General features: G+C 51.7%; 1 protein-coding gene across 1 annotated transcript; it reads right to left on the bottom strand.

Moving 5' to 3' along the window:
- Nucleotides 1-962: 962 nt before the first annotated feature.
- TOMM34 (translocase of outer mitochondrial membrane 34) lies at nt 963-16,630 on the bottom strand. Its single transcript, XM_037044139.1, has 7 exons — nt 16,330-16,630; nt 12,049-12,148; nt 10,758-10,910; nt 7,989-8,158; nt 5,112-5,259; nt 2,127-2,253; nt 963-1,898 (listed from the first exon to the last, which is right to left on the bottom strand). Exons 1-7 carry the CDS (start codon nt 16,454-16,456, stop codon nt 1,794-1,796), a joined length of 930 nt encoding a protein of 309 aa, XP_036900034.1. The 5' UTR covers nt 16,457-16,630; the 3' UTR covers nt 963-1,793.
- Between the last annotated feature and the right edge of the window lie 201 nt (nt 16,631-16,831).

Genomic DNA, 16,831 nt, shown 5'->3' on the forward strand with positions numbered 1-16,831 from the left:
TAACAAAGAACACACGTGTGGACAGAACCCGCTCTAGGCTACCTTCCCAGGTCACTCTTTTCCTCCCCTGCAGGGACAGGAAAGCCCCTTCAGGTTGTACAGGCCTCAGCTTGTTTTCCTTAGTAAATCAAGGTATTTGCTCTCTAGACCTCAAGACAAGACAGTTGTGACTGGATGCCACTATCAAACTGCCTCAAATCAGGTAAAAACCATGCCTTAAGAGGGGACAACTCCCACTCTGAGATGGTCGCTGGGCCACGGCGTTTGTGGACATAGCTGACAGGTGTGTGATTGCTTAGCAGACTCCTTCCAAGGCCAGAAGCAGCGAGCTGGCTGCTGTCCCGCACTGGGAGGGATGGGTGGCAAAGGGACCAGGAAAACACCGCTCCCCATGATGGAGCTACCAAAGTGCAGCCCCAGGGAGAGGCCGCAGCCTGGGGACAGCAGGCAGCCCCCGGTTCTGGCTGGACGCCAAAGCACTCTGCAGCCTCGCCCGCCCAGCGTTTTGTGAGCGAGGGGCACTTCCGGCCCCGGTGTTCACTCTGTCCTCCCTGCGAGGGCCGTTCCCTCCCTTCTTCACCTGCTAAACCCCCGTGTTAGACCTCAATGCCAGCTTACTTCCTGAGGGACCCCCTTCCCTCCAGGGGCTCACACCTCCCCAGTTAGGGAAGGAAAGCACTGTATGACGACTCCTTTAAAACACTTCAGTTGGTGGCAGTACTGCACTGGTTCCGGGGACCGTCTGATTCATTTCCCACTGTCCCACGAACTGTCAGCCCCTGAGAGCAGGGGCGGTGCCCTTATCCACCTCTGCTTCCCCAGCACTGCACACCACGCATGGTCCAAGCAGGCACTTCAGTGAATTTGTACAATGAATAGATGAATGTTCAAAAAGCGGTAGCTTTTGTTATTGCCAAATTCCAGGCACTAAGCTGAAAAGGCATGAATGAAAGTACACCACGTTTATGTAGAAGAAAGACGTTTAATGGAATCACTTAAACACACAGTTCAACAAAAGCGAAGTCAGGCAGTTCAACTTAACTTTGGGGAACAAAGAACTACGAAACCTGGAGGGAGCCACAGTTGGGATCAAAAGGCAGGTCCCTGCCCAGAACAAAAGGACACTGACCTCAAGGAGGCCTGTCTTCCCACCCCACCTTCAAAAGAGGTCACACGGCTGGACTCCTGCAGCGGCGCAGATGCCTCCATGCAGGAGGCAGCCCAGAGCCCGTCGGAGTCACCGGAGAGTCAGCTCTGCGTCCCCACCAGAACGGAGCCTGGCCTGAAGGGGCTGGAGCTCAGAGCCCAGAGCGCTACGCCAAGGACAGGGCAGGATGGCAGCCCTGGAGAACCAGCTCAACAGGCTGCTTGAGGTGTGGGTGGGACAGGGTTTTCTAGTCCCATGGGCACCCCCACCCGCTCAGTCTGCACAGATGAACCACAATGAGGTGAGGCTGGTGAGGTGAGTGAAAGGCAGCACTCAGCCTGGGACATGCTCGGGGTGGGGACAGGGCCCCATGCTTTGCCGAGGGCCTGTCTTCTGATCCGCTAGCTACCCAAGGCAGGGGGAATGGTGAACAGGGCTTCAGCACAGCGGGGAACCTTTCCAAGAAAACGTCTGGTTTTTGGCTACACTGACCTTCATTTGAACAAAACATCTTAAGGGGTGGGAGGCCATTACCTCTTTGAGGGGGAGAGGACGGTGCTTCAGAGTGCACTCGGGCATGCTGGGGCCCAGGAGCAGGCACAGAGGAAGGGGGTCTGGCAGAGGTTCCTGCTGCCCCTTTGGATTTTTAGTTTAAGCTCTGGTTGACTTCTTGCTGCAGCTTCTGGGCAGGGCCATTCCTGGGCTCAATTTTCAGGAGGCTGTTGATGTCTGCAAAGCTGGACTTATAGTCCTAATGGGAGAGAGAGGGGTGTGGGCAAGGTGCAGTGACCAAGGTAAGACCAACCAGAAGGCGGGGCAGCTGTTGTGATGGCAGAGATTTTTCAAACCCCAGCTGCAGGCCCGCCCTGAGCTGCCCTTGGCCCCAGAGGAGAGGCATCCTACCCTTGACTACGCTCTGGAAGTGCCATTGCAGGCACATGTGTCCACAGTTGGTGCCTTCTGGTTGAGGTCCTCTTACCTTGAGAGCCTTGTAGGCTTGAGCCCGTCTGTAAAAGGCTTTCACGTTCTTCCCGTCCAGCCTGAGGGCTTCGGTGCAGTCCTTCACCGCCTCCTTGTACTGCTTCAAGACCAGGTGGCAGAGCGCCCTGCCGGGGAAAGGCGCACCCAGAGGTTTCGGTCACTCCTGAGGGGCCACCCATAGTGTGGGGTAGTTTGAGAGGGAGCCTCATTTCCTGAACACCTACTCTGTGCAGCTTTACACCTTCTTCAGTCCTCACAAGAACCCTAGCCCCTTTTACAGGTGACGATGCCAGCTTGGTGTGGGGGCCGCGGGGGCAGCAACCTGCTCACGGCGCACCCACTGCTGAAGGGCAGACCCTGACCTCACTGAGTCCAGCACTCTGTCCGCCTCCCACTCCCACACTGCACTCTTTCAAGCAATGAAATGGCCTTCTGAGACCTTGCCCTGGACAGACAAAAAAGTCACCTGCCTTAAGAATCTAGCGAATATATAAATACTGGACTTTAACTCGTGACATGCGTGCTGATGTGTTAGGGACTGGGTGAAGGTGTCTGCAACTCAGAAACACATCACAGATGAGTCAACAGACCAGCTAAATGGTGATAAAGCAAAAACATAACAGAATGTTCAGGATGAAGTTAAATGGTATGTGCATGTTCAGTGAAAAATCTGTCAACTTTCATTTTGAAATTTTCAAAATGCTGGAAAAAATTTTCGGAAGTAAACATTGGCAAAAGCAAGTCACGCGCACCTGTAGAGCAGACCGTGCTGTGTCGGGGGGGGGGGGCGGTGAGTCTACATGAGTCTTCCTTGCCAGTTCCCACCGTCCCCCGAAAAACGGTCACCAAGACAGCCAGGTGTCCTGGGGTTCAGCATGCAAGTCCATCCATTCTACCTCACTGTTTTTGGTTTTGCTTTTGCTTTTAAAGATTTTATTCTTACCGGGGCAGGGTGGGGGGGCGGGGTGGAGAAAGAGAGAGAAACATCAATGTGTGGGTGCCTCTCCAGTCCCCCTACTACTGGGGACCTGGCCTGCAACCCAGGCAGGCATGTGCCCTGACTGGGAATCAAACCTGTGACCCTTTGGTTCACAGGCCGGTGCTCAATCCACTGAGCCACACCAGCCAGGGCCACCTCACCATTTTGAATGGGCACAGAGTAGAAACTTGGCTGGATGCACGTGATTTACTTTTCATTACAAAGCAGTCTGGGAGACAAAAGGAGTGAGCGAAGACGCACTGGACTTTGGAGTCACAAAGACCTGGCTGCAGTCATAGCTCTACCAGGTATGGGTTAACTTCTCACTCATCTTCTGCACCTGTTTTCTCACAGGTGAAACGGGACCATGACCTAACCTGAAGCGATGTTGTGAGGACTGAATGAGTCTCTGGAGGTCCATTCAGGGCGTGGCAAGCTGTAGGTGCGGGGGACCTGAGTGGCGGTGTCCTCTGGGGTTTCACGTGCGCGGAGAGAACCGCGGTGAGCCCGGGATGATGCCCAGGGCCACGCAGATGCACACGCGCGAGATGGAGCAATGAAACAGTATCCAGGATGCGGGAGAATTTTGGCCTCAATGTTTTGTGTAAAGTTACCCGTCCTCCAAGTTAAATTTATAAATTCAGTGTAATCACAACCAAAAACCCAACAACATACTTTTTGAAATTTGTCAAAATGACCCTAAGGTTTAGCCAGAAGAGCTAATCTGGGAAAATAGCCAGAGATACTCACTGAGCATGAGGGAAAGACCAGCCCTGTAAGGTATTATACAGACGAGTAATGCCCTGGCTGGTGTGGCTCAGTGGATTCAAACCAAAGGGTCATGGGTTCAATTCCCAGTCAGGGCATATGCCTAAGTTGCAGGCCGAGAGGTAACCCATCAATGTTTCTCTAACCTCTCTCTCTTTTCCCTTCCATTGTCTCTAAAGTAAATAAATAAAATATTTTAAAAAAGTAATGAGAACAGTGTGGCACAGATACATTTTCATGAAAACTGATTTTTAAATCATCATCTCAAAATGTGGTAACTATTCAGGAAAACGGGTTAACAGGGGTCTCCAGAAAGCTGGGTTGGCAAGGCCAGAGCTCGGCGCCGGTGGTGTTAGAAGCCGGTGCCGCACTAACACGGAGCCAGTGGGTCGCAGCCTCTTCACCTGAAGTCAGCCCGGCGGACGGAGGCACTCTGGTCACTCAGCCAGTAAAGCCAGAGGTCCAATATTTAAGCTTTAAAACTGAAAGTTCTCTTTTAACTCAGGCAGTAAACCCTGACCTGAACTGGCATGAGGCCAATCTCTTTTTATACCACTCCAGGTGAAAGTGTTCCTTACGTATCACCGCAGAAACGCTACCAGTCAACTGCACAAGCTGCCCAGACCCTGAATGTCACGTGACCCAGTGTATGGACCGCATTACCCCATTGGACTGAAACACAGGTTTGGCTGCGGCACGGTGAGCCTGTAACAGAGACAAGGTTTCTGAACTAAAGGTGCAGGTGCAGGCCCTGGTGCGGCGCCGGGAGCCTAGCCCCTCAGGCGAGACGGCACCTGTCCCTCGCTCCCAGGCCGGGCGATACCTACCCCCCATCCTGGCTTCTGCCCCGTGTTCTCAGTGCCAACACTTCTAACAGGAAGATCTCGGAGCAGCCGTGGGGTGGGAGCGGAGAAGGTGGGAAGCCTACAAGACTTGCAATGGGGTGCTGTCTGTGTAGTAAGACATCTAATGTGGGTGGCTAATGAGAACTCTGGGAGGGGGGCTAACAAAGCCCAGACTTCCCTTTGGCACCCCTCAGTTTCTATCCCTTTAATAGAGGGATGCCACTGGCAAAGCCTGCCTCACAGTGACCAAAATGGGTGTGACTGCATGTTCTGAGCTGTAACGTAGTGACTCAATGCTAGGGAAGAAGAGCCCAGCACAGTCCACGAGAAGACTACGGAATGGGATAGCCCATGTCCTGAAACACCCCTGGCCAGCAGCTGCGGAAGGTACCTGTTGCTGTATGTGGCAGATTCCAGGTTACTGAACGCGAGGCTTTCGCTGTACTTCTCAATAGCTTTCTTGTGGTTTCCCTTCTTTACCAGCTCATTGCCTTCTTCCTTCAGAACTCTGGCTCTCTCCACATCCCCAGAGGAAGGCACTAGACACAAAACCAGAAGAGGAGAAAGTCATGGAGCAGATGCCCGACTGCTCCGTATCAGTGAGGTATCTTCAGCATCGTCTCTTCCAGGTCATCTGCAACCCTCACCCCAGAGGTTTCCTACGCTGTTGTAAAGCGTGCTTCCTGATCAAGGGTAACCTCGATCAATGGCTTGGGGGAAATTAAACACAGTTCTTGGTTAAGAAGAGGGTGGGGATGCCTGATGTAAACATACACGCACAGAATAACATACAAACGATAAAAAGCAACCCCGCCCTCAGCCCTAGCACTTCCACGGGAGTGGAAGATCCCATGTGACCTACTGCTCTGCCAGACCTCAGTTTCCTCACCAATGGGGTGGAAGGCTGAGGCTACACACAGAAGTGCAAAACCTCTCTGAACTTAAAGCAGGAGAACTACTATTTAAATAAACAAGCATCTGGTAAAGAGAGGGCCGAGCCCCCCAGGCTTTCAGAAAAGGGAGATGAGTGCTATTCCGCAGCTGCTTTGGTCTGGGCCGTTTGCACCCCCCTTGCCCCACACCCACCCCTGCTTTCAAGGGGAAACGGGAGAAAGAGTGAAATCCGAGCTGCTCAACCTGGCCTTTTCAAGCCTGAGGTGACCGTTCCAGCCCCAGCTCCCATGTCACCTGCTTTTTTAATTTTTAAAAACTATAAAATACTAAATATTTATGACAAGGGTAAGGTTTTACGAGTAAAGTAACACCCTTGCACTCATCCCTCACCTTAAGGAACAGGACATTTACTAGTACCTTCGCAGCCCTGTGGGCCCTTCCCCAAATCAATCCACCCCTGCAGGAAACCATTATCCTCGGTCCTAGGCACCCTCCCCTGCTTTTTTTGTTTTTGATAGTTTATTATACAGTAGTATCAATAAACCATTTGCTTTTGAACTTCATGGAAAGGAACAAATAATTCTGTGTATTCCTCCATGACCTTGTTTTCCTTCTCCCCTCAAAACTCCGCTCCTGAACCCACTCTGTTGATGCATTCAGTGGTTCGTCCATCCCACCGCCGCAGCGCAGTCAGTATGGAGACGCATCATTTCCACTTTTGTTTCTTGCTATTACGAACATTTTGCTGTGAACACTCCTGTACGTATCCCCTTACGCACACGTGCATGAGTTTCTCTAAAAGCAGAGCCAGCAGGATGCAACGTACATGCAGCTTCGGCTTCCCCACCCTGCAACGCACCATGCTTGCCGTCATGCCTACTCCTGCTGTCCGGCAGCAACACCCCGACATTCACTGGCTCTCCACTGTCCCTGCCAGGGACTCCCGTCCCTCCTCCCTTTCCCACCCGAAGAGCTTATCCTGTAAGACCCGACTTAACCTACCATCTTCATCATCACCTCTTCTGTGAGCCTTTTCCTGACTCCCCCACACACGTTGATTCTGATTTTGAACTCCCCAAATACTAGACTCTTAAGCACTTGCTCTTATTCCAGCATCTTAAACTGCTGTCTGTGTGTCTCAGTCTCTCATCAGACCAAGAGCTTCCAAGAGCCAAGACCACCCGTCCTGTCTCAGCGCTGCAGTGCTCAGCACCGGGCTGCCTGGGGCACCCAGGGCTCGGTGACTGAAACAAGGAAGTAAGTGGTAGAGGCACTGAAGCCCTACAGTTCATTAGCACCCCCGCTTTCTTTCTAGGGGAGAGTTACCAGGCTCCCACACACCAGAGTGAATGCGACCCATGGCCAGGTAGGTTTCCTCCCGGGAAGGGTAGTAACTCCTGCTGTCCACGCCAGGCTCCAGCCTTGACCCTTCTGCACACTGCCCACCCTCGATGCCTAGCTTCCGAGCTGGGATGGCTCCCCTGGAGCAGTATCGGAACGTCCAGCGAGCCCCCGTCCAAGGGGGCACAGGCAATCAAGGTGGACAGTCTCCTGTGCAGGGCTACCTACCCACCTTTGACCTCCCTCCTCTCAATCTTCCAGCCCAGGGACTCACACGGGGCTTGGGTTCCTGGGGAAGCACCGCCCCCTGGCCGTGGAGGTCAGGGCTAAGCAAACCACAAAATTGCAGGCCTTGGCCACAGGGACTAGTTTGGGGGATGGCCTGTGACCAAACAGGCCAGAATCAACTGAGAAAGTGAGTGAGTTAGGGATTTGGGGAAAGGAACTCTCAGAAAAAAGGTGTGTCCCTTCCCCTAGACCATGAGGCATGGTATACGGGGCCCGGAACCCCAGTAGCTCTTTTACGCTCAGAGGGGAGCCTGCGCAGAGACAGCCCTGACCACCCCAGAGAAGGGAGCTGAGCGTGGTGCAGGGAGATGGGTCAGAGCCTGAACCTGAGGGAGCTGACGGGCAGACCCTGCCCAACCCTGAACTCTAGACTTCCCAATTATATGAGCCAATAAACTCTTTTATTTTTGCCATGGCAAGTTTTCTGATCTTGTAACCAGAGAGTCCAGTATCATCCACCCCAAGTGCTGCTGGGAAAGATGGGAACTGACACCAGATAGCTCTGTGCCAGGCAGGGGGTTCAACACACCTCACACCACTTAATCCCTACAGTGGGGGTTGGGGGGATGACTTCCTCACAGCCCTCATTGCGGAGCTGAGACAGTCCCTAAGAGGTGGAGACTCTTTCGGTTTTAATATTATTTTGATAACTGACACTAAACAAGGCCAATTTTTACAAGATTGCTCAAAACAAAGTGGCTATGGGGAAACTATAAAACCGAGCAGGAAGACACAGCTCACTTACCTCTGCCCTTGGCAGCTGTGATCTGTTTGGATTTGCTCTTAGACGACTCCTTGTGATTTTCCGAAGATAAGGGGTTCCACTTCTTCTGGGCTGAGGCAGGCACCAAGGGCACAGAAGGCAGCTTGAGGCGCCACTCGGGCCCCAGTGAGTCCATGAGCGCTTTGGTCATTCTGGAAACAAAGGCGGGATTACAGGGAGGTCTCCTGCTGGGTCGAGATGACATTTCTCCTCTCTTAACCCCAAGGGGAGTGTGTGAGAGACAGGTCATCACCTTCCCCTGATTTGAACCATCGCTTTAAATCCACCTGACATGCAGCAGGAAGGGAACGGGAGTCTGGCACCCAAAAATGTCTTCTCCGTTCAGCCACCGGGCGCTCCCTCCCTGCCTGGCCCTCATTTGGTCACGCTATGTCAACTTCAAGGTGAAGAGCTACTGCTTGTTATTACTACTTCAACCTTACTACCTTCACCCGAAAGGACCAACCACACAGTCCCTAAGAAAGGACTACGTGTTTCATATTTTTTTAAAATTGGTTTTTAGAAAGAAAGAAAGGAAGGAAGAGAAACATTGGTTTGTTGTTTCATTTATTTATACATTATTGGTTGATTCTTGTGTGTACCCTGACCAAGACCGAACCTACAACCTTGGCGTGGAGGGATGATGCTCTCGCCCAACCGTCCTATCTGCCGGGGCCTATGTGATATCTCTTAACAGATCTACTGGGAAGCCATGCAAGCACCTGGCATGTGATTAATGCTCAAATTTGTTTTTTATTTTTTAAAGATTTTATTTATTTATCTTTAGAGGGGAAGGGAAGGAGAGAAGGAGAGAAACATCAATGTATGGTTGCCTCTCGTGAGTCCCCTGCTGGGAACTGGCCCGCAACCCAGGCACGTGCCCTGACTGGGAATCGAACCCCAATCATGTGGTTTGCAGGCCTGCACTCAATCCACTGAGCTACACCAGCCAGGGCAAAGCAAATCTTTCACGTCACTCTCACATTTTAAACACCATCAGTGACTCCACTTTCCTAGGGCATGAGACGCGGTCCCTTCCCACCCGTCCATCTTTATCAGGTGCCGCTTTCCCTCTTGATCCTTCAGTTCAAGTCTTTGCACACTGTTGCCCTCCTCCTGGGAAAATCTCCTCCTCTTCCCAGTCCCCCCTCCCCCCTTCTCAGCCCAGCTAACTTGCTGGAAACCTTGTCCAACTGTCAACTGAACTCTGTCGCCTAGCATGTCATCACCTGGCGCCCACCAAGACCCTATATGTATGTATGGAATGACTCGGAAAAACCAACCGTACGCTTTTCCTGCTTCTGCACGCACGTTCCTGCGATGCCAGACCGAAGACGACATCCCTACAAATTCTCAGTCTCTGACTAAGCCCCCAAAGCTGGTTTCCTCATCGGCCCGGCCATTGCAAACCTCCACTCCCTCAACTCGGCCCCATCCCTCCTTTCCCCAAATATAGACGTACCTGCACGGGCACCCAACCCTTCCTATTTCTTGTCACAAAAAAGAGCTGGCAAGGCCAATCCCCCCACCTAGGCCCTGGACCCCACCTCCTCCTGCCTCTCTCAAGGACCACCCTCAGCCAGCATCTCCCCCGCCCATCCCGCCGCACCGTCACCATTCTCTCTGCGACCCCAACTGCCGGCATCTCACCCTTTCCTCCCTTGGCAGCCACACTCCTCTGCCTCCTCGCAGCCGGCCTTCTCGCCCCCACTGCCACCTGGCCTCTGACCCCGTCAAACTCCCTCTATCAGCGTGACCAGTGACGTCATTCCTGAACCCTTTGTCTACGTAGCTCATTGCAACGCGTGACCCGAGTGAAGGAAGCTCCCTCCTTCCGGAAACACTCCTCCCCTCGGGAAACTGAACGCTCCAAGTTTCCTCCAACCAAGTTTCCTCCAATGGCTCAGGCTGTTGTTCCTCTCTGAGTCCCCGAGGTGCTGGGATTTCTCAGAGCTCCCCCTCCTCCCACTACACATTTGTGTGTGTTCTTTCCTCCCATGGCCTCGATCGTCTGTGCTGACAACCTTCAAACCTGTGCGACTGGCCTGTACTTCTCTCCTGTGCTCCAAACCCACATAAACACAGGGGCCTTGTCAGGGGGGTGTGACATAACACACTGAACCACACAAACAGCACCTCCGTGGCCCCACGTCCGTCCAAGGTGCATTGTACTTCAGCCTTGCTTTCCCCACTCCAGTTAGCTCTTTGGGGCAAGTGGGGTCTACGTCTCTCATTTTGCTTGGGCCTCCCCACCGAACCTGGCACACCACCTTCAGCAGGGCGCAACAAATTCCTACTGTGTGAATGAATTTGAGCACCTTGGCAAAAACACACAAAACAACTCAGTAATCCTGACCCCTTAAACACCTACCAAATATGACAGCAAATTCTCCTTCCACACTTTCCCCACAAAGTTATTAGAAAAAATTTTTAAAGATTTTATTTATTGATTTTTAGAGAGGTGAAGGGAAGGAGAGAGGGAAACATCAATATGTGGTTGCCCCTCGTGAGCCCCCTACTGAGACCTGGCCCACAACCCAGGCATGTGACCTGACTGGGAATCGACTGGCAACCCTTTAGTTCACAGGCAGGCACTCAATCCACTGAGCTACACCAGCTAGGGCAAGGTCTTTAGAAATTTTTAAGCTGATCCGAAAGGGATCCTGCCAGAAGATATCAAAGTAACAATTCCAAGCCAATGACGGAGGGCAAGGAGTTCCAGAGGGAATGACTGCAGCGACTCAGGCTCACCTGTTGACACCTTCCAAGGCCGACAGCACACTGCCATCGATCTGCAGCACAGTCTTGTAGTCAACATAGGCCAGGGAATACTTCTCCAGAGCCTCGTAGGCCGATGCTCGCCGCAACAAGGGCTTTATGCTGAAGGGCATTAACGACAGGGCTCTGGAAGAGGAAGCAGAAATGTCATCTGGCTGCGAAGTCACCAGGGCTCTTCTCGACCCCCATCCCCACAGCTCTGTCCAGGCAGGCTTATCTACGGCATCCCATGTGTGGCGGGGTGGGGCCAGAGACACTACTAAACATGTCAAAACTTAGAAGAGGGACTTCTCAACTCAAACTGAAGTGAAAAAGGGAAAGAGGGCAGAGAGCCGCTACCACTGTAAAATCCGTGTGCACGGAACCCTGTGTGACAATTTTCACAGCTGCAATCTGCCCCCCCCCCCCAAATCAAGAGCAAGTGCCTTGTAGCTTTTATGCTTCCGCTGCCTCCAGAGTTGGGGCCCAGTGGGAGGACCACTGAGGCTGTGGACGCAGATGGAGCGATGTCTGAATTCCCCCTGCGCCACCGACCATGTGATCTGCACCACCTCGGTCCTCCGCAGCCCAGTCCCAGCCTGGCAAGGATGGTCAACTCAGCCCACAGAGGGGCCACGAACACTCTACGGACACCTAGCACTGGACCTGGTACTAATCAACTTGGCTCAGACCACAAGAGCATGCTCACCCCTCTGCCATCTACCACCAGGGCATGAGTCTAGAGCACTGTCACCGGATATCAGGTCCAAGAGTACCTTAGGTACACGTGGTAGTTTAGCAACGATGAAAGAAGGCAGTATCAGACTTGCTTGAAGAAGAAAGAAGTATGGCAAGTTGTCTAACGCCCTCTGCACCTGGGCATCCATGTGCACCATCTCCTCCCATCTCCCTGTTTCTTTCCCAGCGATTAATCTCTCTCGTTCTCTCCCCACCTCCCTCCTTTCTCACCCACATCCAGCCCAGAAAAAGCCTGGGCCAGCCACCCCCCAGCCTGCAACCCTAACCCATCCCCAGGTCCCTACTCTCACAAAGACTTTAAGGCCATCCTTAAAGCAGTAGAGCTAAGACTCCAAAGACACAAGACAGGGGCTGCAAAGACCAAGCAGAGCCTCCTATTCTCAGTGACCTGGTGACACTCGGTGACACTTCCTAGTATCCGCCACAGACCTCACTGGTGGGATCGTTCCAAAGAGGAGTAGGCCAGGCGAACCCAGCTTCCTGGCCCGAGCCCCCAGGCGCCCCCGAGGCCCCCTAGACCGCTCACGCAGTGCAGTCTTTGATGCAGTCTCTGCAGTTCCCATCCTTCAAGTGGCACGCCGCTCGGTTGGAGTAGAGAACACTCTCTTCCTTGGGGTCCGATGCACCTGCCCAGGTGGAAGCAGAGAGTGTGAGGCTGGCAGGTTGGGAAATGGACGCCTGGGGATATGAAGTGCACTGCACACTCTGAGCTCTCTGGGGTTTGGCGAAGGGAGCAGAGAGGACTGTGACTTGATCAGGCTTGCCGGTCCGACAGGCTGGCGTTTGCCATTAGTACACGGGAGTGAGGGCACCGAGCATCTTACTCACTCACACTGGCACTAAACTCAGTACCAGGCAAAAGATAAACATGAAATAGGTGGGTCCTACCCCAAAGAAACCCATGCTGTTAACTACTTGGGAGGAAGAATGGAGGGGGTAATTTTGTCACAAAAAGCATTTAAGCCAAATAAACAACAACAAAAAAGAAAAGACAAGAGACTAATACTACTGGTCCAATCAGACGGGAGTTTGCCAGAGAAAGACCCCCTGGGCCTGGCAGGACTACAGAGAACTTACCCGGCGGTGGGAGGACTCAAGCTCCCCCACGGGGAAAATCGTCAGGCATTTCTCTAAAAGCAGCCCTCCCCCTCAGGAATCTCAGAAGCTCATGTCCTCTGTTATGGCCACAATGATTTTCATTTTTTGTTTCTTTCTCTCTTTTTAAAAAATTTTCAGAGGACATTTTTTTCACCGCTTTGGGAGGGGGAGGGAAAGAAACATTGATGCGAGAGATACACATCCATCAGCTGCCTCCTCTACGTACTGAACCAAGAATCGAACGTACAACCCTCCCGTTATGGGATGACACTGTAACCAAATGAGCCGCTCCGGCCAGGGCAATGCTTTTCACTTCTAAAAATAATTTTTCAACTATTGCATACCCACTAGCATGGGCCATAGTTTTAAAAAAAGAAAAGAAAAACTACTATGTGTTGACCCAGTAATTCCACGCCTAGGTATATACCCCAAATAACTGAAAACCAGTTCTCTTTTGACAACTGTGCAACACACAGAAGATGGTGTAACAGACACTCAGCATACGTCGTGTCTGCTTCCAGCCTCTCATTTTCGACATGGCTGAAGGACACTCATCCCCATCCTTCCCCTCTGCTCAGTCCCCAGAGCCCCACGTGAGCACGATTCCTGAAGTCGGTGTGTAACATTATCACATATGTTTGTCTATCTTTACTGTATATGTAACCACAGGTAAGATTCCATTTTATATCTTTGAAAGCTTTTCCTAGGTGGCACCCTATTGTCTGTCCTTCTGCAACTTGCTTTTTTCATTAAGCATCATGTTACCACATGGATGTGTATCTTTCAGTCAATACGAACAATAACAAATAAAATATAACCTTTTTCTTATTTTGCCAGGCCCTGAATGAGACAGTGGTGTACAGAGACGAGTAAAATATAGCCTTGCCCTTAAGGAACAAGTACAAGTACTCAACGCGTGTAATCCATCCAAGTCCCCGGAGCACAGGGGCTGGGAAGCAACAGTGCCCTGGCGGCAGGACATCAGAACCTACACCCCGGCCTGTGCCACCACACCAGTCACTCAACCCCTCTGCCCCTGTGTGCTCGCGGCCACACAGACACACCCCTTCACAGACTGGCTGCAAGGGTTCATGCGTCAGGCTGCTCCCTGCTCTCCTTGCAAAGAGAGCTGATCAGAGAAATCAAGGGATTTGCCCACATATTACTTAGAAAAGGACGAGAACCAAACTCCAGTCCCCTCCTAAATCTTCTCTAAACCGGGACAGCTCTTCCAGGGCCCGGGATAAATCCATACAAAAGCACACTTTTCCATACAGGCTGGGGCAGGACGAAAGAAAAAAAACAGAAGTATCAGTATCTTAGCTTCTTCAGCAACTTTAAGCAAGACTAAGGGGAATGGGGGGGTGGCCTAAAAAGGAGTGTTCTAGAAAAAAAGAAGGGGGAAAGATGGCTGAAACTACAAAACTTCAACAACAACAACAACAACAACAAAAAAGACTGCAATTTGGAGAAGATTTGGGGAGAAGTCTAGCAAAATGATTAAAAACTTGGACTTGGGAGTCAGACCCATATTCAAATCCAGCCTATGACATGCCTTTGTTGTATAACCGGGGGACAGGCAATTTAGTCACTGGTTAGTATCAAGCCACAAAGGGATAATGTTTGTAACATGTAGCACATGGTAAAGCACTCTAAAATGCTAGTCAAAAAAATGAGAAAGAGAAGGCAGGCAAAGGGAAATCGGTACACTACAAAAAGGTCCCAGTGAGAGCTCCTTGGTAAGAGCCTTTGGAGAAGAGGGTTCGGGCAAAGGGCTGTGGTTGGGCAAAAGGAAGCAGAGCCTGGGAGAACGAATAAGAATGTGCTTCTCCTGTTTAGAACTCTCCAGTAACTTCCCATCGGGGAATAGAACCTCAAGTCCTTGCCACGTGAACTGTCTACACAATAAGGTTCTGCCTGTCTAACTGACCTCATCTTTCTTCTCCCTCCCCTGGTCCAGGATGCTTTGGCTCCTGGAACATAGCAAGCTTATTCCATCCGGGTGCCTTCGTACAGGCACACCTCAGAGTGATTGTGGGTTCGGTCCCAGAGCCCTGCACTAAAGCAAGTAGTAATCTTTTTGCTGGGGTAGGATCTTGTCTTCCATTTGTACAAAACACAGTATCTGTGAAGTGCAACAAAGAGAAGCACAATAAAACGATGTATGCCTCTACTTACAATTCCTTCCATCTGAAATGCTCAGCACCCAAAACTGGGTGCACCTGGCTTCTTCACATCATTTAGACGTCACCTCAAATGTCACCTCTGCAAAGAAATGGTCCTCGACCTCCCCATTCTGATGGCGCTCCCCAGTGAACTCTCCATTACATCATCCTTTGTGTCTTCTACGTGCCCCTAATCATTATCGTACAGATCTCGTTTACTAGCTTAAGATCCATCCCCTCCTTCCAAAACAACAATGTATATGATCGTTGAGAGAAGGGACCGTCTCTGCCTGGCTAGATACTCAGGACATACAGGTACTCGACAAATACTACTTTGAGTAAATGGCTGAGGAGAAGGAAGGCTGAGCTATATATATCCTCAGGGATCAGACGGAGGCCCGAATAACAGGAGAGGGCTGACGGCTAGAAAGCAGGCAGCTCATACCTATCAGGATGGCCACTATCAAAGGAACAGAAAACAACACGGGTCCGTGCTGGTGAGGATGCTAAGGAGTGGAAGCATTGTGCATTGTGGGTGGGAATGGAATATGGCGCAGCAACTACGAAAAACAGCATGGAGGTTCCCCCGAAGTTAAAAATTGAACTATCATATGATCCAGCAATCCCACTTCTGGGTATTTATCCAGATGGTTCAAAGCAAGATTTGAGAGATATCTGCACACCCTTATCATCACAGCGTTAGCTAAGAGGTGGACACAATCCAAATGTCCATCAATAGATAAATGGATGAAAAACAATGGTATATCCATGTGATAAAATATACTGGTGCCTTAAAAGGAAGGAAATCCTGTCACATGCTACAACATGGATTATAACGTTCTCGAGGACATTATGCTAAGGGAAATACGACAATCACAAAAGACAAAAACTGTATGATCTCACTCATTTCAAATATCTAAATTAATCAAAATCATACATACAGAAGGTAGAAAGGTGGACCCCATGGGCTGGAGGAGAGAATTAGTGTTGAATGGATATTGAGTTTCAGCAGTGCTCGAAGAGAAAGTTCCAGAAATCTGCTGCACAATATGAATAGCATATATTTGCCATTACACTTGAAAATGATTAAGATAGTAAATTAAATGTTTTTTACCACAGCCAAAAAGAGATAAAACATATATTAACATAGAAATGTTTCTGACGTGCCATTAAGTGAAAAAGAACCAGTAATAAAACCATACTTTTTTTTTTTTTTAAGGCGGGAAGAAAGGGGCATGGAAGTTTCTCGTAGGATGCCCACCGCGGGGAATGGATGGGAAGGTTAGCGGGAGCGCCCGGGGTGATGGGGGTTGTGGGGGGAGCTCCCGGTGGGGGGGGGAGCTCCCGGTGCGGGGGGGGGGCTCCCGGGGGGGGGAGCTCCCGGGGGGGCGGTTGTGGGGGGAGACAGTCGGCTGGCAGGGCAAGGAGGCCCCCCAACACTGGGACAGACAGAGCGAGGTCTGGGTAGTTGGGGTGGGGGGAGAGGGGGCAGAGAAGCAGCCCTGGCGGAGGAAATGGAGGGGGGGGCGGGGGCAGGGTCGTACCTCGCTCCAGCATCAGCCGCAGCGCGAGGCTGTAGTATGTGGCGGCCTCGCAGAACTGGCCGTTGCGAAAGCTCAGGTTGCCGGCGGTGCGGAGCTCCTCCACAGAGTTTGGGAGTTTGGGGGCCATCCTGGGGGTCCGGCCGACAAATGGCGGCCGCCTCCGTTCCCGCCGAGTCTTACAGATCAGAGCCAGGGGATAAAGCCCTGGCGGAGAGGACAGGGCCCGACTGCTGAGCTGGCCAGGAGGGGGAGGGACGCTGCGGGCCGGGGGTGGGGCCTGCGTGCCTCGGGGGTCTGGGGTGCCTGGTTCCCTGCGCACGGCGCATGCCCAGTGTGGAGCTGACGTCGCCGATCGGGCTGTCTGGAGCTGCTAGGGCCTCCTAGAGTTGCTAAAACGTTATGGATGAAACAGGGAAAGAGGGCAGGTCCCAGCTCACCTCGCGCTTACATTTAGTGGGAGCTGGCAGGCAAGGACCCATGAGCACATAAAAAGGATAATCTC

Source organism: Sturnira hondurensis, unplaced genomic scaffold (assembly GCF_014824575.4).
Source record: "Sturnira hondurensis isolate 20B ecotype Veracruz unplaced genomic scaffold, ASM1482457v3 Scaffold0004136, whole genome shotgun sequence".
Taxonomy (NCBI): domain Eukaryota; kingdom Metazoa; phylum Chordata; class Mammalia; order Chiroptera; family Phyllostomidae; genus Sturnira; species Sturnira hondurensis.